Raw genomic sequence first — 23,174 nt, forward strand, 5'->3', positions numbered from 1 at the left:
GGTCACACAGGTACAGTACAGCAGGTAATGTGGTTATATACAGGTACAGTACAGCAGGTAATGTGGTTATATACAGGTACAGTACAGCAGGTAATGTGGTTATATACAGGTAACACAGGTACAGTACAGCAGGTAATGTGGTTATATACAGGTCACACAGGTACAGTACAGCAGGTAATGTGGTTATATACAGGTACAGTACAGCAGGTAATGTGGTTATATACAGGTAACACAGGTACAGTACAGCAGGTAATGTGGTTATATACAGGTCACACAGGTACAGTACAGCAGGTAATGTGGTTATATACAGGTCACACAGGTACAGTACAGCAGGTAATGTGGTTATATACAGGTCACACAGGTACTGTACAGCAGGTAATGTGGTTATATACAGGTCACACAGGTACAGTACAGCAGGTAATGTGGTTATATACAGGTCACACAGGTACAGTACAGCAGGTAATGTGGTTATATACAGGTCACACAGGTACAGTACAGCAGGTAATGTGGTTATATACAGGTCACACAGGTACAGTACAGCAGGTAATGTGGTTATATACAGGTCACACAGGTACAGTACAGCAGGTAATGTGGTTATATACAGGTCACACAGGTACAGTACATCAGGTAATGTGGTTATATACAGCTCACACAGGTACAGTACAGCAGGTGATGTGGTTATATACAGGTACAGTACAGCAGGTAATGTGGTTATATACAGGTCACACAGGTACAGTACATCAGGTAATGTGGTTATATACAGCTCACACAGGTACAGTACAGCAGGTAATGTGGTTATATACAGGTCACACAGGTACAGTACATCAGGTAATGTGGTTATATACAGCTCACACAGGTACAGTACAGCAGGTAATGTGGTTATATACAGGTCACACAGGTACAGTACAGCAGGTAATGTGGTTATATACAGGTCACACAGGTACAGTACAGCAGGTAATGTGGTTATATACAGGTACAGTACAGCAGGTGATGTGGTAAATATACAGGTACAGTACAGCAGGTGATGTGGTTATATACAGGTCACACAGGTACAGTACATCAGGTAATGTGGTTATATACAGGTCACACAGGTACAGTACAGCAGGTAATGTGGTTATATACAGGTAACACAGGTACAGTACATCAGGTAATGTGGTTATATACAGGTCACACAGGTACAGTACATCAGGTAATGTGGTTATATACAGGTCACACAGGTACAGTACATCAGGTAATGTGGTTATATACAGGTCACACAGGTACAGTACATCAGGTAATGTGGTTATATACAGGTCACACAGGTACAGTACAGCAGGTAATGTGGTTATATACAGGTACAGTGCCGCAGCTAATGTGGTTATATACAGGTCACAAAGGTACAGTACAGCAGGTAATGTGGTTATATACAGGTCACACAGGTACCGTACATCAGGTAATGTGGTTATATACAGGTCACACAAGTACAGTACAGCAGGTAATGTGGTTATATACAGGACACACAGGTACAGTACAGCAGCTGCCGCAATCCCCAAAGGTTTTATGGGGGATGGATCACGCAATGCTGTCAGATTTGCCCAGAGTTTGGTACCCGCCGATTACGCTATCCGACGATGGCCTTGTCCTGCTTTAGCCTATGGGCAACAAAATGACCAGGGGTGGGATGCAGCAAATTGAATAATACAAGCAAACCCCGAAAATGTGGGCTTGATCTAATTTCTCATATGCACCAAGCCTTGGAGTGTGATGCCCTCTGGGGCTTGGTTGCGGTGGGTAATGCCATCTCCTGATGGCGTTATCCTGTATAAGCCTATGGGCTTCTATTGGCAGAGGGCTGTTAGAAGAATCCAATCAGATCCCTCCCAGCACCCCCCTCGGTGTGTGTGTTTCTGTGCATGAGCAGAAGGACGTCATAGACCCAGAAGTCCTTCCAAGGCAAAGAGCCGCTCTTACTGAGAGAGATGTCCTATGCAGTGTTCTTCATGGGCACAGGCGATTCTAGTGCCAGCAGGCATGCGAAGGGTGGCGGGATCCATCGCGTCCGGAATGCTATACGTCATGCATCCCGCCCCAGGAGAGGATTCCAGAGGAGCCCTCCCCAGCAATGCCGCCTTGTATGTGCAGGACTCCCGAGATAGGAGAGAAGAGACCTGTAATGCCGTCCTGTCCCTGCATGTGCAGGAGTCCCGAGATAGGAGAGAAGAGACCTGTAATGCCGTCCTGTCCCTGCATGTGCGATATCATAAATCCGGGCACTATTTTTACATATTGCAATGCGATCATGGGCGTTAACATCGCGCCCAGATAGCATTGAGTATGTCTATGGATTAATTGTCCCCCAAGTATTCCTGTAGGGGGCGCTCTCTGACCATTTGCTTATTATCAGAACTGTAGGTGTTGTGCTGTTTATAAATTACACTGATTAAAATGTCACTTTTATTGTTACTTCATTATAAAATCGTTATTTCTACATTTTATTTATGGTAGGCGATATAATAAATGCCAGTGAGATGTCACATACAGGACGGGATGTCACATGCAGGATAGGATGTCACATACAGGGTGGGGACTTGTCACATGCAGGGTGGGATGTCACATACAGGGTGGGGATGTCTCATGCAGGGGGCGGGATGTCACATAAAGGGTGTGATGTCACATGCAGGGGGCGGGATGTCACATGCAGGACGGGATGTCACATACAGGGTGGGGATGAAACATGCAGGGGGCGGGATGTCACATACAGGGCGGGATGTCACATGCAGGGGGCGGGATGTCACATACAGAGTGGGGATGTCACATGCAGGGGGTGGGATGTCACATGCAGGGGGTGGGATGTCACATACAGGGCGGGATGTCACACGCAGGATAGGATGTCACATGCAGGGCGGGATGTCACATGCAGGGCGGGATGTCACATACAGGGCGGGATGTCATGCAGGGTGGGGATGTCACATGCAGGGCGGGATGTCACACGCAGGACGGGATGTCATGCAGGGTGGGGATGTCACATGCAGGGCGGGATGTCACACTAGGCGGGATGTCACGTAGGATTGGATGTCACATATAGGATAGGATGTCACATACATGGGGTGGGATGTCACATGCAGGGTGGGGATGTCACATACAGGGCGGGATGTCACACGCAGGATGTCACATACAGGGTGGGATGTCACATGCAGGATAGGATGTCACATACAGGGCGGGATGTCACATGCAGGGCGGGATGTCACATGCAGGATAGGATGTCACATACAGGGCGGGATGTCACATACAGGATGGGATGTCACATGCAGGATAGGATGTCACATACAGGGCAGGATGTCACATACAGGGCGGGATGTCACATACAGGGTGGGGATGTCACATACAGGGCGGGATGTCACATACAGGGTGGGGATGTCACATGCAGGGTGGGATGTCACATACAGGGTGGGATGTCACATACAGTCCCCTCTCACTTCTTGTCTAATACCACAATGCAGCAAAGAGCTGTTCTAGATACATCCTCCCATCTTCGCTACCTCCTCCTGCTTCCAGTAGCCGGTGATGTAATGCTGGCTGACGGGATGCCTCCTAATACTATACCGACAGCGGCATCCCGAGATATCCCGACAGGGGTCAGGTAAGTATACTTACCCTTCCCCCTTCTCCCCCTAACCCTCCCTTCTTGTAGCCTAACCCTCACCATCCCGCACACTAACCCCCCCCAGTGGTGCCTAACCCCAACATTCCCCTTTATGGGTGTCTAACACTAACCCCCCCCCCAAAACTTAACCCTAACTCCACTACACTGGCTAAACCTATCACCACCACCGCCCCCTGTGGCTCTCACTAAGGGCGCCCTGGATTTACCTAATTCGGCTGGCGTCCTCTTCTGGATTCTAGCATTGGGATTAAGATGGCCGTCTGTATTTATTTCCAACTCCTATCTTAAGTCCCATGTCGGGCTTCCCCGTCCGCTGGTCTGAAAACTACATCCTCTCACCAAATCTACCCCCTACCAACCCTCTAACATAGTAAACTCCACCTCACCCACACCCCCAGCCCCAGAGGCAGTACAGCGGGTGAGAGTTAGATTATTCCTTTCCCAACTCGGCAGATTCACAGTTCTACCATATCCCACCAAATGTCCAATCATTCTCCTTCACTTCATCAGCGGTACAGGCTATCCGGATTTCCAACCCCTCTTCTCTGGATGTTCCTATAATCTATCGGCCCCCTGGACCAACAATCTGTTTATGTATTCTGAATTAGTTGGATTGAATCACTTGTGTCGTTTTATTTCAGTTGAGAGACAAGGTGTCCAAAGCATGAATCCATTTACTGTACTTGCAGTGACGACCCCTTTATATGATGGGGTAACGCCACCTCTCACCCCTTGTCTCTGAATGTCCCACTCTCACCTGCACAGTCCTGGCTTCACCATTTACCCAGTTATACATTGTATTTATTATTTCCCATAACTACAACAACCACAGCAATCTTTTATTACCTAAACGACTTTTTCCCATTCTCTTCTAGACGTGAGCTATGTGTGCCCTGCGTTTGATCCGTCCAACTGTCCAGTTGCCAGGCCTATACCTGCCCAGTGTGACAACGACACACAGTGTCGCGCCGGCATGAAATGTTGCTGCCAGAACTGCGGCTGGCAATGTGTGGAGCCTGTGGAAGGTAGGGCCCCCTCCGTGTCTGGTGCGTGGCACTGTATGTGGCCTGCAGAGCGGTCACTGTACATTACTCTCTGTCCTCTCTCTCTCCCCCTCTGCAGTAAGACCTGGCCGCTGTCCCCCTATAAAAATCAAGTGTGAAAAACTTACATACGATTGTAAGAGCGACATTGACTGCCTCGACCCGATGAAATGCTGTGATATCTGTGGGAAGACCTGCCAGAAGCCTTTCCAAGGTATCTGAGATACTTCTCATCAATGTCCGTCAGACGTAACAGTCCAAGGGACATAGGTCCCCATTTTCTAACGAGTTTTATCACCAAACTGAGTGATAAATGTCGCTGTGTATGATAATGGTGCTCCAGCCAATCAGCTCCCAACTGTCACTGTGTATGATAATGGTGCTCCAGCCAATCAGCTCCTAACTGTCACTGTGTATGATAAATGCTGCTCCAGCCAATCAGCTCCTAACTGTCACTGTGTATGATAAATGGTGCTCCAGCCAATCAGCTCCCAACTGTCACTGTGTATGATAAATGGGGCTCCAGCCAATCAGCTCCCAACTGTCACTGTGTATGATAAATGGTGCTCTAGCCAATCAGCTCCCATCTGTCACTGTCTATGATAAATGGTGCTCCAGCCAATCAGCTCCCAACTGTTACTGTGTATGATAAATGGTGCTCCAACCAATCAGCTCCCAACTGTCACTGTGTATGATAAATGGTGCTCCAGCCAATCAGTTCCCAAATGTCATTGTGTATGATAAATGGTGCTCCAGCCAATCAGCTCCCAACTGTCACTGTGTATGATAAATGGTGCTCCAGCCAATCAGTTCCCAAATGTCAATGTGTATGATAAATGGTGCTCCAGCCAATCAGCTCCCAACTGTCACTGTGTATGATAAATGGGGCTCCAGCCAATCAGCTCCCAACTGTCACTGTGTATGATAAATGGTGCTCTAGCCAATCAGCTCCCATCTGTCACTGTCTATGATAAATGGTGCTCCAGCCAATCAGCTCCTAACTGTTACTGTGTATGATAAATGGTGCTCCAGCCAATCAGCTCCCAACTGTCACTGTGTATGATAAATGGTGCTCCAGCCAATCAGCTCCCAACTGTCACTGTGTATGATATATGGTGCTCCAGCCAATCACCTCCCAACTGTCACTGTGTATGATAAATGGTGCTCCAGCCAATCAGCTCCCAACTGTCACTGTGTATGATACATGGTGCTCCAGCCAATCAGCTCCCATCTGTCACTGTGTATGATAAATGATGCTCCAGCCAATCAGCTCCCAACTGTCACTATGTATGATAAATGGTGCTCCAGCCAATCAGCTCCCAACTGTCACTATGTATGATAAATGGTGCTCCTGCCAATCAGCTCCCAACTGTCACTGTGTATGATAATGGTGCCCCAGCCAATCAGCTCCTGCTGTCACTGTGTATGATAAATGGTGCTCCAGCCAATCTGCTCCCAACTGTCATCTGTTAGAAAAGTGACAGTTGGGAGCTGATTGGTTGGAGCACCATTTATCATCCGCAGTGACATTTATCACTCGTTTTGGTGACAGGAAATTTCTCCTTAATGATATATACAATGTCGTAGTGCATAGTGCTAGTGTCTATTTTTTATCTCTCGCTACAGAACCGGGCGGCGTTTGCCCCAAGGATGATGGGAAAGAGCCTGTGCAGTGTCCGTCCATCCAGTGCAGCCGGGACTCAGACTGTAATGTGAATGAGATATGCTGCGTTTCAGGAGAGGGGCAGCAGTGTGTGACCCCAGTCTTCCCAGGTAATGCAGGGGGGGCAGGAAGAGTTATGTCAGTTATCTACCGACTCCTTTCAGATCCCTGGAGCCGTCTTGCAGGGTAGTATATTAGATTGAGCTTTGAAGTAAGGGGCATAGATTGCAGAATTAGTTGGGTGCCCCCCACTTACCTGCATAACTCCCAACATGACCCTCTCCAGGAGGGAACAGTGCTCTGGTCCTGGACTTCCCTGGTAATGTATGATTGGTGGAGGCTCCAGTACAGTCCAAAATTCAAATAGGGGAGTCAAACAAACTGCCAGTGATGTTGGCAGCGTGTGAAGTGACAGTTGGGGTGACTCCCCTATTTGAATTTTGGACTGTGCTGCAGCCCCACCTCTTACCAGGGAAGTCCAGGACCAGAGCATTGTGTCCCTCCTGGAGAGGGTCATGTTGGGAGTTACGTACCTGTCCAAGGTGATCACACAGCGGCCTATCATTGGGATGCCCTGTGCACAGCCGGGAGCTCTTTTATAGAGGAAAATCGGGTGGCTCAGCAGCAGCTGTTGGGCTCAGGTAGCAAACCCCCCGACTGTCACTGCAGGTAGGATCAGAGGAACCTTTTCACTCCCCTGAACATGAAACCAGCATGAGCGCCTGCCCCACGGGTCATGTACACGGTCACACGTGTGCCCTACAGGTCATGTACACGGTCACATGTGTGCCCTACAGGTCATGTACACGGTCACACGTGTGCCTGCGGTCAGGCGTGCACACGCTTCCTCAAACGGATTATCTTTTGGGGAGGGGCAATGGAGGGAGCAGTGAGGGTTTTTGTGGCAGTCTCGCTGCATTTGTCCTTATCTAATGTGAAAATGGACGCCGGGAAGCGCAATAAAAGGCCGGTGTCAGTCTCCGCTTTTCATGTTCTTCTATCTGAGGAAATAATTCTTATAAAGGGAAAGTGTTTGCTGAGAACGTTCCCATCTCACATTCTGAGGTGACAAAAACATTTCTGGGTCTTTTTTTCTCCTTGTGTAAAGGACATTCGAGACCAAAGGGGGCGTGCACGATGTATAGCATCCGGGACGCGATGCATCTCGCCACTCTTTACATGCATGTCAATGTTACTTACACCGTTCTGTATAAATAAAATCGCACAGGACCGATCTATGACCCAGAAGTCCCTCTGCGCATGCCGCGGGGGCTTAATGGATCCCGCTCACATCACTCTCTGAATAGTGGGCCTGATTCAGACCCGGTCGCAAGCGCTGAGCGCTCGCAACTGGGTCGATGGTGGCCCAGAGCGCATGCGCTCGACGGAGCCGGCTCACCCACAGTAGCGCGAGCGGTCAGGAGGCCGTTCTAAAAAAAAAAAATAGCCCGGCCCTGATTCAGAGTGAGCGCTCTGTCTGAGCGTCCGGCTCTGAATCAGGGCCAGAATCCCATAGATTCGCATCCAGAGCTTGGTACATATGAGAAATGTGGTCAGACCCAAGAAAACAGGATTTTCTGGGGTGTGACCGCGGTTCTCACATTGCTGCATCCCGCCCTATAACACTCTCACAGGGGTGCCAGGCAGGTAGGGCGCTTTCTGTAAGAGGATATGCCTGTGGGCAATGCCAGCAGCACGCCAGGTTCCCGCAGATGTGAGGTGATGGCATCCTGGGGACGGGCTCCTTTCGGTAGTGATACATTGGGGCGACCCATCATTTCTTATTACCGCTATATGGGGCGATGAGAAATGATCATAATCGGGTTTAGAAATCGATGCTTAATACATATACCCTTTATCGTCAACATTCCTCATTCCCTAATACACAGCGTAGCGATCCTGTCTGACCATGCCAGGGCAGCAGTGACCCACGTTATCAGAATTTGGAGGAACATGGGGCCCGATTCAAACCCGGACGCTAAGCTGCATTCTTACACAGCTGTCAGCAGGCAAAGTACGCAAATCCTGTAATCGCTAGCAAGACAGCACACCCACTATGCCTTGCCGTGCGATCGCGGCATGTAACTAGACTCCCACCAGCCTGACACGAGATGCCCACTTTCCCTTAGTAATATACGTCATCTCCAGGAAGTGTATTAAACCATCGGTACCATCGGCCAACATCGGACCCATACTCAGCACTTGTGGTTGACCTTTCCCTACTGCAAGCACTGCTGTTTTTATTTCAGCCATATGACGTGTACGTTGACGATGCGTCTTAATTATGCACGCTCCTAAACCGCATTAAAATGTACAGACATGCCTGCGTTCACACCACCACACCCCCGTTACCATCGACCTCCCCCTGTCACCACCCACAAACGGCACGTTCTGTCACTCATGGTTGCGGAGCTTCTGTGTACTCGCTGGGATCGCTTCCCGTTTGCAGCACCAGGTTCGTGCACGCGCACTGTGTCACATACAGGACGGGATGTCACATACAGGACGGGATGTCACATACAGGGCAGGATGTCACATACAGGATGGGATGTCACATACAGGGCGGGATGTCACATACAGGGCAGGATGTCACATACAGGATAGGATGTCACATACAGGGCAGGATGTCACATACAGGATGGGATGTCACATACAGGATAGGATGTCACATACAGGGCAGGATGTCACATACAGGATAGGATGTCACATGCAGGGCGGGATGTCACATACAGGGCGGGATGTCACATACAGGATGGGATGTCACATACAGGGCGGGATGTCACATACAGGGCAGGATGTCACATACAGGATAGGATGTCACATGCAGGGCGGGATGTCACATACAGGGCGGGATGTCACATACAGAATAGGATGTCACATGCAGGGCAGGATGTCACATACAGGGCGGGATGTCACATACAGGATAGGATGTCACATGCAGGGCGGGATGTCACATGCAGGGCAGGATGTCACATACAGAATAGGATGTCACATGCAGGGCGGGATGTCACATACAGGGCGGGATTTCACATACAGGATAGGATGTCACATGCAGGGCAGGATGTCACATGCAGGGCGGGATGTCACATACAGAATAAAATGTCACATGCAGGGCGGGATGTCACATACAGGATAGGACGTCACATGCAGGGCTAGATGTCACATACAGGGCGGGATGTCACATACAGGATAGGATGTCACATGGAGGGCGGGAGGTCACATGCAGTGCGGGATATCACATACAGGGTAGGATGTCACATACAGGATAGGATGTCACATGCAGTGTGGGATATCACATACAGGGTAGGATGTCACATACAGGATAGGATGTCACATGCAGGGCGGGATGTCACATGCAGTGCGGGATGTCACATACAGGATAGGATGTCACAAACAGTGCAGGATGTCACATACAGGGCAGGATGTCACATACTGGATAGGATGTCACAAACAGGGTAGGATGTCACATACAGGGCAGGATGTCACATACAGGATAGGATGTCACATACAGGGTAGGATGTCACATACAGTGAGGGTGTCACATACAGGGCAGGATAGGATGTCACATACAGGGAAGGATGTCACATACAGGATAGGATGTCACATGCAGGGCGGGATGTCACATACAGGTTGGGATGTCACATACAGGGCAGGATGTCACATACAGGGTAGGATGTCACATACAGGATGGGATGTCACATACAGGGTGGGATGTCACATATAGGGCGGGATGTAACATACAGGGAAGGATGTCACATACAGGTTGGGATGTCACATACAGGGCAGGATGTCACATACGGGGCGAGATGTCACATACAGAATAGGATGTCAAATACAGTGCGGGATGTCACATACAGGGTAGGATGTCACATGCCGGGTGGGATGTCACATACAGGATAGGATGTCAAATACAGTGCGGGATGTCACATACAGGATAGGATGTCACATGCAGGGCGGGATGTCACATACAGAATAGGATGTCACATGCAGGGCGGGATGTCACATGCAGGGCGGGATGTCACATACAGGGCGGGATGTCACATACAGGGCGGAATGTCACATACAGGATAGGATGTCAAAAGCAGGGCGGGATGTCACATACAGGGCGGGATGTCACATACAGGATGGGATGTCACATACAGGGTAGGATGTCACATACAGGGTGGGATGTCACATACAGGGTGGGATGTCACATACAGGATGGGATGTCACATATAGGGTAGGATGTCACATAGAGGGTGGGATGTCACATATAGGGCGGGATGTCACATACAGGGCGGGATGTCACATACAGGGTGGGATGTCACATACAGGATGGGATGTCACATATAGGGTAGGATGTCACATACAGGGTAGGATGTCACATATAGGGCGGGATGTCACAAACAGGGTTGGATGTCACAAACAGGGTGAGATGTCACATGCAGGGCAGGATGTCACATACGGGGCGGTATGTCACATACAGGATAGGATGTCACATACAGGGCAGGATGTCACATACAGGGCGGGATGTCACATACAGTGCGGGATGTCACATACAGGATAGGATGTCACATACAGGGTAGAATGTCACATGAAGGGTGGGATGTCACATACAGGGCGGGATGTCACATACAGGGCAGGATGTCACATACAGGGCAGAATGACACATATAGGGCAAGATGTCACTTACAGGATAGCATGTCACATACAGGGCAGGATGTCACATACAGGGCAGGATAGGATGTCACATACAGGGTAGGATGTCACATGCAGGGTGGGATGTCACATACAGGGCGGGATGTCACATACAGGGCGGGATGTCACATACAGGATAGGATGTCACATACAGGGCAGGCTGTCACATACAGGATAGGATGTCACATACAGGGCAGGATGTCACATACAGGGCAGGATGTCACATACAGAATAGGATGTCACATACAGGGCGGGATGTCACATACAGGGTAGGATGTCACATACGGGGAGGGATGTCACATACGGGGCAGGATGACACATACAGGATAGGATGTCACATACAGGGCAGGATGTCACATACAGGGCAGGATGACACATACAGGGTAGGATGTCACATGAAGGGTGGGATGTCACATACAGGGCGGGATGTCACATACAGGGCAGGATGTCACATACAGGGCAGAATGACACATACAGGGCAAGATGTCACATACAGGATAAGATGTCACATACAGGATAGCATGTCACATACAGGGCAGGATGTCACATACAGGGCAGGATAGGATGTCACATACAGGGTAGGATGTCACATGCAGGGTGGGATGTCACATACAGGGCGGGATGTCACATACAGGATAGGATGTCACATACAGGGCAGGATGTCACATACAGGGCAGGATGTCACATACAGAATAGGATGTCACATACAGGGCGGGATGTCACATACGGGGAGGGATGTCACATACGGGGCAGGATGTCACATACTGGATAGGATGTCACATACAGGGCAGGATGTCACATACAGGGCAGGATGACACATACAGAATAGTATGTCACATACAGGGCAGGCTGTCACATACAGGATAGGATGTCACATACAGGGCACGATGTCACATACAGGGTAGGATGTCACATACGGGGAGGGATGTCACATACGGGGCAGGATGTCACATACAGGGCAGGATGTCACATACAGGGCAGGATGACACATACAGAATAGGATGTCACATACAGGGCAGGATGACACATACAGAATAGGATGTCACATACAGGGCAGGCTGTCACATACAGGATAGGATGTCACATACAGGGCAGGATGTCACATACAGGATAGGATGTCACATACAGGGCGGGATTTCACATACAGGGCGGGATGTCACATACAGGGTAGGATGTCACATACGGGGCGGGATGTCACATATGGGGCAGGATGTCACATACTGGATAGGATGTCACATACAGGGCAGGATGTCACATACAGGGCAGGATGACACATACAGAATAGGATGTCACATACAGGGCAGGATGTCACATACAGGCTAGGATGTCACATACGGGGCGGGATGTCACATATGAGGCAGGATGTCACATACAGGATAGGATGTCACATACAGGGCAGGATGTCACATACAGGGCAGGATGACACATACAGGATAGGATGTCACATACAGGGCGGGATGTCACATACGGGGCAGGATGTCACATACAGAATAGGATGTCACATACAGCGCGGGATGTCACATACAGGGTAGGATGTCACATACAGGGCGGGATGTCACATACGGGGCAGGACCGCAATCACTGGATGCACCCAGCTCCAGAAACTTTCCAGAGCTTGTTCCCGATATAAACCCAACACCGCGAAGGACAGCTCTTACCGGGATCGTTGCCCTTTGCTTACAGTAGATGTACATGCTTCCGGCGTTACTGACCGTGCATGTGATCAGCAGCGATATGGGTCACTTCCTGCCCGTAGGGGCTGATACAGAGGTGACTCCCGGCCGATGGCGGATGTCGTGGTGCGATTTTCTGCTGATGCGCATGCGTCCTGATTGTGTCCATACAAAGCCGCAGTTGCAGTCGCTGCGTACTAATTTGCAGTTGTGGCGGCATTAGCGTCCATCTCTGAATAAGCCCCACAATGTATTGTGTTAATCACAGTACATCTGTGGCGGGATGCATCAATGTTAGATATGTGGTCAAACCCCTGAAAATGCCGTTTTTGGGGGGGGGTCTGACCCAATTACTCATATGGCCCAGTCCTCACAATTCCTGGCCTCTGTAACCAGGACCCGGCCAGGCTGCAGCCAGCTTCAGCCTCCGCCGTCTGACCAAAGGAGTAACCATCGCGGCCATCAATGGTTGTGATAGAGATCCCAGGCTGTGGGAATCCCCACCTCACCCACACCCCCAGCCCCAGAGGCAGTACAGCGGGTGAGGGTTAGATTATTCCTTTCCAAACTTGGCACATTCACAGTTCTACCAAATCCCACCAAATGTCCAATCATTCTCCTTCACTTCATCAGCGGTACAGGCTATCCGGATTTCCAACCCCTCTTCTCTGGATGTTCCTATTATCTATCGGCCCCCTGGACCAACAATCTGTTTATGTATTCTGAATTATTTGGATTGAATCACTTGTGTCGTTTTATTTCAGTTGAGAGACAAGGGGGGTCCAAAGCATGAATCCATTTACTGTACTTGCAGTGAAGACCCCTTTATATGATGGGGTAACGCCACCTCTCACCCCTTGTCTCTGAATGTCCCACTCTCGCCTGCACAGTCCTGGCTTCACTATTTACCCAGTTATACACTGTATTTATTATTTCCAATAACTACAACAACCACAGCAATCTTTTATTACGTAAACAACTTTTTCCCATTCTCTTCTAGACGTGAACTATGTGTGCCCTGCGTTTGATCCGTCCATCTGTGCATTTGCCAGGCCTGTACCTGCCCAATGTGACATCGTCAGACAGTGTCCCAGAGGCAAGAAATGTTGCTGCCAGAACTGCGGCTGGCAATGTGTGGACCCTGTGGAAGGTAGGGCCCCCTCCGTGTCTAGTGCGTGGCACTGTATGTGGCCTGCAGAGCGGTCACTGTACATTACTCTCTGTCCTCTCTCTCTCCCCCTCTACAGTAAGACCTGGCCGCTGTCCCCCTATGATAAGCAAGTGTGAAAAACTTACATACGAGTGTAAGAACGACAGTGACTGCCTCGACCCGATGAAATGCTGTGATATATGTGGGAAGACCTGCCAGAAGCCTTCCTCAGGTATCTGAGATACTTCTCATCAATGTCCCTCAGACGTAACAGTCCATGGGATATAGGCCCCATTTACTAATGAGTTTTATCACCAAACTGAGTGATACATTTCACTGTGTATGATAAATGGTGCTCCAGCCAATCAGCTCCCAACTGATACTGTGTATGATAAATGATGCTCCAGCCAATCAGCTCCCAGCTGTCACTGTGTATGATAAATGGTGCTCCAGCCAATCAGCTCCCATCTGTCACTGTGTATGATAAATGGAGCTCCAGCCAATCAGCTCTCACCTGTCACTGCGTATGATAAATGGTGCTCCAGCCAATCAGCTCCCAACTGTCATTGTGTATGATAATGGTGTTCCAGCCAATCAGCTCCCATCTGTCACTGTGTATGATAAATGGTGCTCCAGCCAATCAGCTCCAATCTGTCACTGTGTATGATAAATGGTGCTCCAGCCAATCAGCTCCCAACTGTCACTGTGTATGATAATGGTGCTCCTACCAATCAGCTCCCAACTGTCACTGTGTATGATAAATGGTGCTCCAGCCAATCAGCTCCCAACTGTCACTGTGTATGATAATGGTGCTCCAGCCAATCAGCTCCCAACTGTCACTGTGTATGATAAATGGTGCTACAGCCAATCAGCTCCCAACTGTCACTGTGTATGATAAATGGTGCTCCAGCCAATCAGCTCCCATCTGTCACTGTGTATGATAACTGATGCTCCAACCAATCAGCTCCCAACTGTCACTGTGTATGATAATGGTGCTCCAGCCAATCAGCTCCCAACTGTCACTGTGTATGATAAATGGTGCTCCAGCCAATCAGCTCCCATCTGTCACTGTGTATGATAAATGGTGCTCCAGCCAATCAGCTCTCACCTGTCACTGTGTATGATACATGATGCTCTGTCCAATCAGCTCCCATCTGTCACTGTGTATGATAAATGGTGCTCCAGCCAATCAGCTCCCATCTGTCACAGTGTATGATAAATGGTGCTCCAGCCAATCAGCTCCCAACTGTCACTGTGTATGATAAATGGTGCTCCAGCCAATCAGCTCCCATCTGTCACTGTGTATGATAAATGGTGCTCCAGCCAATCAGCTCCGAACTGTCACTGTGTATGATAAATTGTGCTCCAGCCAATCAGCTCCCAATTGTCACTGTGTATGATAAATGGTGCTCCAGCCAATCAGCTCCCAACTGTCACTGTGTATGATAATGGTGCTCCAGCCAATCAGCTCCCAACTGTCACTGTGTATGATATATGGTGCTCCAGCCAATCACCTCCCAACTGTCACTGTGTATGATAAATGGTGCTCCAGCCAATCAGCTCCCAACTGTCACTGTGTATGATAAATGGTGCTCCAGCCAATCAGCTCCAGCTGTCATTGTGTATGATAAATGGTGCTCCAGCCAATCAGCTCCCAACTGTCACTGTGTATGATAAATGGTGCTCCAGCCAATCAGCTCCCATCTGTCACTGTGTATGATAAATGGTGCTCCAGCCAATCAGCTCCAAACTGTCACTGTGTATGATAAATGGTGCTCCAGGCAATCAGCTCCCAACTGTCACTGTGTATGATAAATGGTGCTCCAGCCAATCAGCTCCCAACTGTCACTGTGTATGATACATGGTGCTCCAGCCAATCAGCTCCCAACTGTCATTGTGTATGATAAACGGTGCTCCAGCCAATCAGCTCCAAACTGTCACTGTGTATGATAAATGGTGCTCCAGCCAATCAGCTCCTAACTGTCACTGTGTATGATAAATGGTGCTCCAGCCAATCAGCTCCCAACTGTCACTGCATATGATAAATGGTGCTCCAGCCAATCACCTCCCACCTGTCACTGCGTATGATACATGATGCTCTGTCCAATCAGCTCCCATCTGTCACTGTGTATGATAAATGGTGCTCCAGCCAATCAGCTCCCATCTGTCACAGTGTATGATAAATGGTGCTCCAGCCAATCAGCTCCAACTGTCATTGTGTATGATAAATGGTCCTCCAGCCAATCAGCTCCAAACTGTCACTGTGTATGATAAATGGTGCTCCAGCCAATCAGCTCCAAACTGTCACTGTGTATGATAAATGGTGCTCCAGCCAATCAGCTCCCAACTGTCACTGTGTATGATAAATGGTGCTCCAGCCAATCAGCTCCCATCTGTCACTGTGTATGATAAATGGTGCTCCAGCCAATCACCTCCCACCTGTCACTGCGTATGATACATGATGCTCTGTCCAATCAGCTCCCATCTGTCACTGTGTATGATAAATGGTGCTCCAGCCAATCAGCTCCCATCTGTCACAGTGTATGATAAATGGTGCTCCAGCCAATCAGCTCCCAACTGTCATTGTGTATGATAAATGGTCCTCCAGCCAATCAGCTCCAAACTGTCACTGTGTATGATAAATGGTGCTCCAGCCAATCAGCTCCAAACTGTCACTGTGTATGATAAATGGTGCTCCAGCCAATCATCTCCCAACTGTCACTGTGTATGATAATGGTGCTCCAGCCAATCAGCTCCCAAATGTCACTGTGTTTGAAAAATGGTGCTCCAGCCAATCAGCTCCCAGCTGTCACTGTGTATGATAATGGTGCTCCAGCCAATCAGCTCCCAAATGTCACTGTGTATGATAATGGTGCTCCAGCCAATCAGCTCCCAACTGTCACTGTGTATGATAAATGGTGCTCCAGCCAATCAGCTCCCAAATGTCACTGTGTATGATAAATGGTGCTCCAGCCAATCAGCTCCTAACTGTCACTGTGTATGATAATGGTGCTCCAGCCAATCAGCTCCTAACTGTCACTGTGTATGGTAATGGTGCTCCAGCCAATCAGCTCACAACTGTCACTGTGTATGATAATGGTGCTCCAGCCAATCACCTCCCTACTGTTACTGTGTATGATAAATGGTGCTCCATCCAATCTGCTCCCAACTGTCATTGTGTATGATAATGGTGCTCCAGCCAATCAGCTCCAAACTGTCACTGTGTATGATAAATGGCCTCCAGCCAATCAGCTCCCAACTGTCACTGTGTATGATAAATGGTGCTCCAGCCAATCAGCTCCCATCTGTCACTGTGTATGATAAATGGTGCTCCAGCCAATCAGCTCCCAACTGTCACTGTGTATGATAAATGGTGCTCCAGCCAATCAGCTCCCAACTGTCACTGTGTATGATAAATGGTGCTCCAGCCAATCAGCTCCCATCTGTCACTGTATATGATAAATGGTGCTCCAGCCAATCAGCTCCAAACTGTTACTGTGTATGATAAATGGTGCTCCAGCCAATCAGCTCCCATCTGTCACTGTGTATGATAAATGGTGCTCCAGCCAATCAGCTCCCAACTGTCACTGTGTATGATACATGGTGCTCCAGCCAATCAGCTCCCAACTGTCATTGTGTATGATAAATGGTGCTCCAGCCAATCAGCTCCAAACTGTCACTGTGTATGATAAATGGTGCTCCAGCCAATCAGCTCCCAACTGTCACTGTGTATGATAAATGGTGCTCCAGCCAATCAGCTCCCAACTGTCACTGCGTATGATAAATGCTGCTCCAGCCAATCAGCTCCCAACTGTCACTGTGTATGATAAATGGTGCTCCAGCCAATCAGCTCCCATCTGTCACTGTGTATGATAAATGGTGCTCCAGCCAATCTGCTCTCATCTGTCACTGCGTATGATACATGATGCTCTGTCCAATCAGCTCCCATCTGTCACTGTGTATGATAAATGGTGCTCCAGCCAATCAGCTCCCATCTGTCACAGTGTATGATAAATGGTGCTCCAGCCAATCAGCTCCCAACTGTCATTGTGTATGATAAATGGTGCTCCAGCCAATCAGCTCCAAACTGTCACTGTGTATGATAAATGGTGCTCTAGCCAATCAGCTCCCAACTGTCACTGTGTATGATAAATGGTGCTCCAGCCAATCAGCTCCCAACTGTCACTGTGTATGATAAATGGTGCTCCAGCCAATCACCTCCCAACTGTCACTGTGTATGATAATGGTGCTCCAGCCGATCACCTCCCAACTGTTACTGTGTATGATAAATGGTGCTCCAGCCAATCTGCTCCCAACTGTGATGTGTATGATAAATGGTGCTCCAGCCAATCAGCTCCCAACTGTCACTGTGTATGATAAATGGTGCTCCAGCCAATCAGCTCCCAACTGTCATTGTGTATGATAATGGTGTTCCAGTGAATCAGCTCCCATCTGTCACTGTGTATGATAAATGGTGCTCCAGCCAATCAGCTCCCAACTGTCATCTGTTAGAAAAGTGACAGTGGGAGCTGATTGGCTGGAGCACCATTTATCATACGCAGTGACATTTATCACTCGTTTTGGTGATAAAACTCATTAATAAATGGAGCCTTATGTGCTGAGCAAGAACCGGTCAAGAAATTTCTCCTTAATGATATATACAATGTCACAGCGCATACTGCCTGTCTATTTTTTATCTCTCGCTGCAGAACCGGGAGGCGTTTGCCCCAAGAATGATGGGAAGCCTGCGCAGTGTCCGTCCGTCCAGTGCAGCCGGGACTCAGACTGTAATGAGAAGGAGATATGCTGCGTTTCTGGAGAGGGGCAGAAGTGTGTGACCCCAGTCTTCCCAGGTAATGCAGGAGGGGCAGGAAGAGTTATGTCAGTTATTTACCGACTCCTTTCAGATCCCTGGAGCCGTTTTGCAGGATAGTATATTAGATCGAGCTTTGAAGTAAGGGGCATAGATTGCAGAATTAGTTGGGTGCCCCCCACCTACCTGGCCTATCATTGGGATGCCCTGTGCACAGCCGGGAGCTCTTTTATAGAGGAAAATCGGGTGGCTCAGCAGCAGCTGTTGGGCTCAGGTAGCAAACCCCCCGACTGTCACTGCAGGTAGGATCAGAGGAACCTTTTCACTCCCCTGAACATGAAACCAGCATGAGCGCCTGCCCCACGGGTCATGTACACGGTCACACGTGTGCCCTACAGGTCATGTACACGGTCACATGTGTGCCCTACAGGTCATGTACACGGTCACACGTGTGCCTGCGGTCAGGCGTGCACGCGCTTCCTCAAACAGATTATCTTTTGGGGAGGGGCAATGGAGGGAGCAGTGAGGGTTTTTGTGGCAGTCTCGCAGTATTTGTCCTTATCTAATGTGAAAATGGACGCCGGGAAGCGCAATAAAAGGCCGGTGTCAGTCTCCACTTTCCATGTTCTTCTATCTGAGGAAATAATTCTTATAAAGGGAAAGTGTTTGCTGAGAACGTTCCCATCTCACATTCTGAGGTGACAAAAACATTTCTGGGTCTTTTTTCTCCTTGTGTAAAGGACATTCGAGACCTAAGGCGGCGTGCACGATGTATAGCATCCGGGACGCGATGCATCTCGCCACTCTTTACATGCATGTCGATATTAATTACACCGTTCTGTATAAATAAAATTGCACAGGACCGATCTATGACCCAGAAGTCCCTCTGCCGTCCCTCTGCGCATGCCGCGGGGGCTTAATGGATCCCGCTCACATCACTCTCTGAATAGAGGGCCTAATTCAGACCCGCTCGCAAGCGGGTCGATGTTGAGCAAGTGCGCATGCGCGCGACGTCGTTATGGATCTCGCTCCAAAGGGGGCGTGCTGTCGATGGTGAGTGACAGCACGCCCCCTTTGGTGGGCATGCCGGGGGCGTTGCTGCCAAGACAGAGGCATTCCCATGGGAATGCCTACCGTCTGGGGCCGGCCCCACTGACATCACTAGTGATGTCAGTGGGAGTGATTTTGGCTCTGATAGAGCCAAAATCACTCCTGGGCTTGCGTCAGACGAGACCCTACAGCAAGGGTCTCGTCGCAAGCCCGAGGGTCGTGATGGTCTTGACCATCATCATGGATGGTCGCATAAGCTGTGGGTGGTAACCCACAGCTATGCCAGCGTCCAAGAGGCCGCAACAAAAAAAGAAAAAAAAGCCGTGATTCAGAGTGAGCGCTCTGTCTGAGCGTCCGGCTCTGAATCAGGGCCAGATTCCCATAGATTCGCATCCAGAGCTTGGTACATATGAGAAATGTGGTCAGACCCCAGAAAACAGGATTTTCTGGGGTGTGACCGCGGTTCTCACATTGCTGCATCCCGCCCTATAACACTCTCACAGGGGTGCCAGGCAGGTAGGGCGCTTTCTGTCAGAGAATATGCCTGTGGGCAATGCCAGCAGCACGCCAGGTTCCCGCAGATGTGAAGTGATGGCATCCTGGGGACGGGCTCCTTTCGGTAGTGATACATTGGGGCGACCCATCATTTCTTATTGCCGCTATATGGTGCGATGAGAAATGATCATAATCGGGTTTAGAAATCGATGACTAATACATATACCCTTTGTCTTCAACATTCCTAATTCCCTAATACACAGCGTAGCGATCCTGTCTGACCATGCCAGGGCAGCAGTGACCCACATTATCAGAATGGGGAGGAACATGGGGCCCGATTCAGACCCGGACGCTAAGCTGCATTCATACACAGCTGTCAGCAGGCAAAGTACGCAAATCCTGTAATCTCTAGCAAGACAACACGCCCACTATATCTTGCCGTGCGATCGCGGTATGTAACTAGACGCCCACCAGCCTGACACGAGACGCCCATTTTCCCTTAGTAATATATGTCATCTCCAGGAAGTGTATTAAATCATCGGTACCTTCGGCCAATATCGGACCCATACTCAGCACTTGTGGTTGACCTTTCCCTACCGCAAGCACTGCGAACCATATGACATATGACATGTACGTTGACGATGCGTCTTAATTATGCACGCCCCTGAAACGGCGTTAAAATGCACAGACACGCCTGCGTTCTCACCACCACACCCCCATTACCATCGACCAGCCCCTGTCACCACCCACAAATGGCACGTTCTGTCACTCATGCTTGCGGAGCCTCTGTGTACTCGCTGCGATCACTTCCTGATTGCAGCACCTGGTTCGTGCACGCGCACTGTGTTTTATACGTGTGTGCAGATTGCGACTATCAACCGGCTGCGTGCGAACGCTGCCTTGCGACCGCGTCTGAATCGGCCCATGGTCCATTTCTCTCATAGCAAACAAAGAAGAGAAGACTCTGGTCACACTCAGGGCCTGATAGAGGGGTGTGCGCAGTGTCCGGGCCGCACGCAAGCGGACGATTTTTTCAGTCTGCGCATGCATCATCATGGTGACTGCTGTGAGACGCAGAACGAATCTGAACACAGAGGCTATTTCAGTGGATTCTTCTAGGTGGTAGCAGGGTGTGGCTAGATAGACGCGGACGTGTCATGGTCAGCGACTGCGCCTTTTGCCGCAGTTGCTCTGACACCAGCAGCCATGTCCAGATGGAGATTCTGCGCCTATGTAGCGCTGGTGCATTGTGTCACGCTGTGACCGATGATGCATGTTAATATACACAGTGACAGATGAGGTATGGCGCCGGTTGGCGTCTCTGTATGAATGCCATGTTGCGTGGCCTTAGCATGAAGATGCAGCCGCTGCTGCAATATGGTGCCACCATGGAGTCAGGCCTATAATCTCCTCTCCATTCGGTTGTGGAATTCTTGGCTTATAACTAGGAATCAGGGCTGTCACTGCCGTTAGGGGGGAGTGGAGAGAGCAGGAGCTACATCGGCCTCTTTAGAACATCTATGACGGCCGACCTGTGTGACCCTATGGGTTACTGAGCTGGCCGATGGTCAAATAGATTATCCGATGTTGCATCCAAGGATGCAGCTCAGATCAGTAAGACATGCAGGAGGCGTGAGGCCTCCTGCCACATTACCATATTAGTGCTGGCCACTGCGATAGTTAATGCGTCCTTAGCTAAATTAGCCCCGTGACATAGTAAAGAGTCTCCCTCTCTAAAGATCTTACTGAGCCTCAGTGAGAATTATTTTATAGTAATGGAATAGCGGCATCTGAATGAGATCGTAGCCGGATTTATGTGTTAGGCCTAGCGAGCACTCTGTCACAGCTGTGGTCAGCACCCCCTGGTGGTCAGCAGTGAGATGTCAGGTTTAACAAAAGACAGTCTCGGGTCGGGTCTTTACTTCATATGAACTAATTTAAACCCTTTCTGACCCTACAGCGAAATGAAAATGTGACTAAAAGAAAATGTCGGATGTTCTCGGGGACTTGGATCCTGTGACATCCGGAATACAGAGAGATGACCCTGATTACCGCTGTAGCATCACAATAGTCTTATTTCCAATCTTAGTATACTGCTAATCTCTGTTTCACAATAAGATTAAACTCTCGTTACTCCAGGACCTTGAGTAACTTGCTGAGCAATCAGCACGTTCCATAAATAAAGTCAACTTTCAACTCCGAAAAGAGATGGATGGCTTCTATGTGTTCACTGAGGTCCAATGTGTCTCCATGACCTGTATAACAAACTGTGTAATGTACCTAATGTACTTCTAAGAAATTATGTCACCCCCAAATTCCTGATTTGCAAATTGGGGTATCTACACCCAAACTGTTAGTGATCCACATAAACCAAGCCCTGGATAGGCCAAACCCAGAAATCCAGGAGTCCTTCTGTAGTGGTGTGAACGATTACGCTCCTGCTGATATCTGGCTACTGGTGGTCATTATTCATGGGCCCTGAGCAATGCACAACGTGTGCAAAGACCTGATAGAACAATACATTGGAAGCTTGGTGGTCAGGTGCTCGCCCTGTTCAGGACTGGTGCAGAGCGTCCCTGGACACTAATGAGTATGACTCTGTTCCAATGTGATGCTTATTGTTACCATTGTGTTGTTGTGGCTCTGTTACATGGGAAACTATCCCGATATATGGTCTGATACAGTCGCACAATGCTGCCTCCACTTTAGTGTCTTTTGCCATTGTCAGTAACATCTGTGACTTTCTGCTAATGCTGGTAAAAGCTCTTCCGCTGATGTACAAGCGCCTGACTGTGCAAGATGGTCCCAGCTATAGAGAGACAATATTTGGCATTTACCCATATGGTTAGGGTTAGGCACCAAGGAGAGGGTTAGGGTTAGGGTGAAGATTATAAAAACAATAAAAAATTGTCGACCATTTCATGTCGTACTTTTGACCCTGTCGACCTTTTGTACCTCACAACAAAC

General features: G+C 49.2%; 1 protein-coding gene across 1 annotated transcript in view; it reads left to right on the top strand.

The window, feature by feature from the left end:
* The window catches only part of LOC148523422 (uncharacterized), a 69,707-nt gene extending 47,449 nt beyond the window's left edge, over positions 1-22,258 (top strand). The window contains exons 6-12 of the mRNA XM_088473297.1: positions 4,519-4,666; positions 4,746-4,900; positions 6,313-6,459; positions 13,700-13,849; positions 13,947-14,081; positions 18,559-18,702; positions 22,168-22,258. Of these exons, the coding sequence (XP_088329423.1) occupies positions 4,519-4,666; positions 4,746-4,900; positions 6,313-6,459; positions 13,700-13,849; positions 13,947-14,081; positions 18,559-18,702; positions 22,168-22,175 (887 nt within the window). The 3' untranslated portion in view covers positions 22,176-22,258. The remainder of the gene's footprint in view (positions 1-4,518; positions 4,667-4,745; positions 4,901-6,312; positions 6,460-13,699; positions 13,850-13,946; positions 14,082-18,558; positions 18,703-22,167) is intronic.
* Positions 22,259-23,174: the final 916 nt, after the last annotated feature.

Source organism: Taudactylus pleione, unplaced genomic scaffold, assembly GCF_031769625.1.
Source record: "Taudactylus pleione unplaced genomic scaffold, aTauple2 ptg000134l, whole genome shotgun sequence".
NCBI lineage: Eukaryota > Metazoa > Chordata > Amphibia > Anura > Myobatrachidae > Taudactylus > Taudactylus pleione.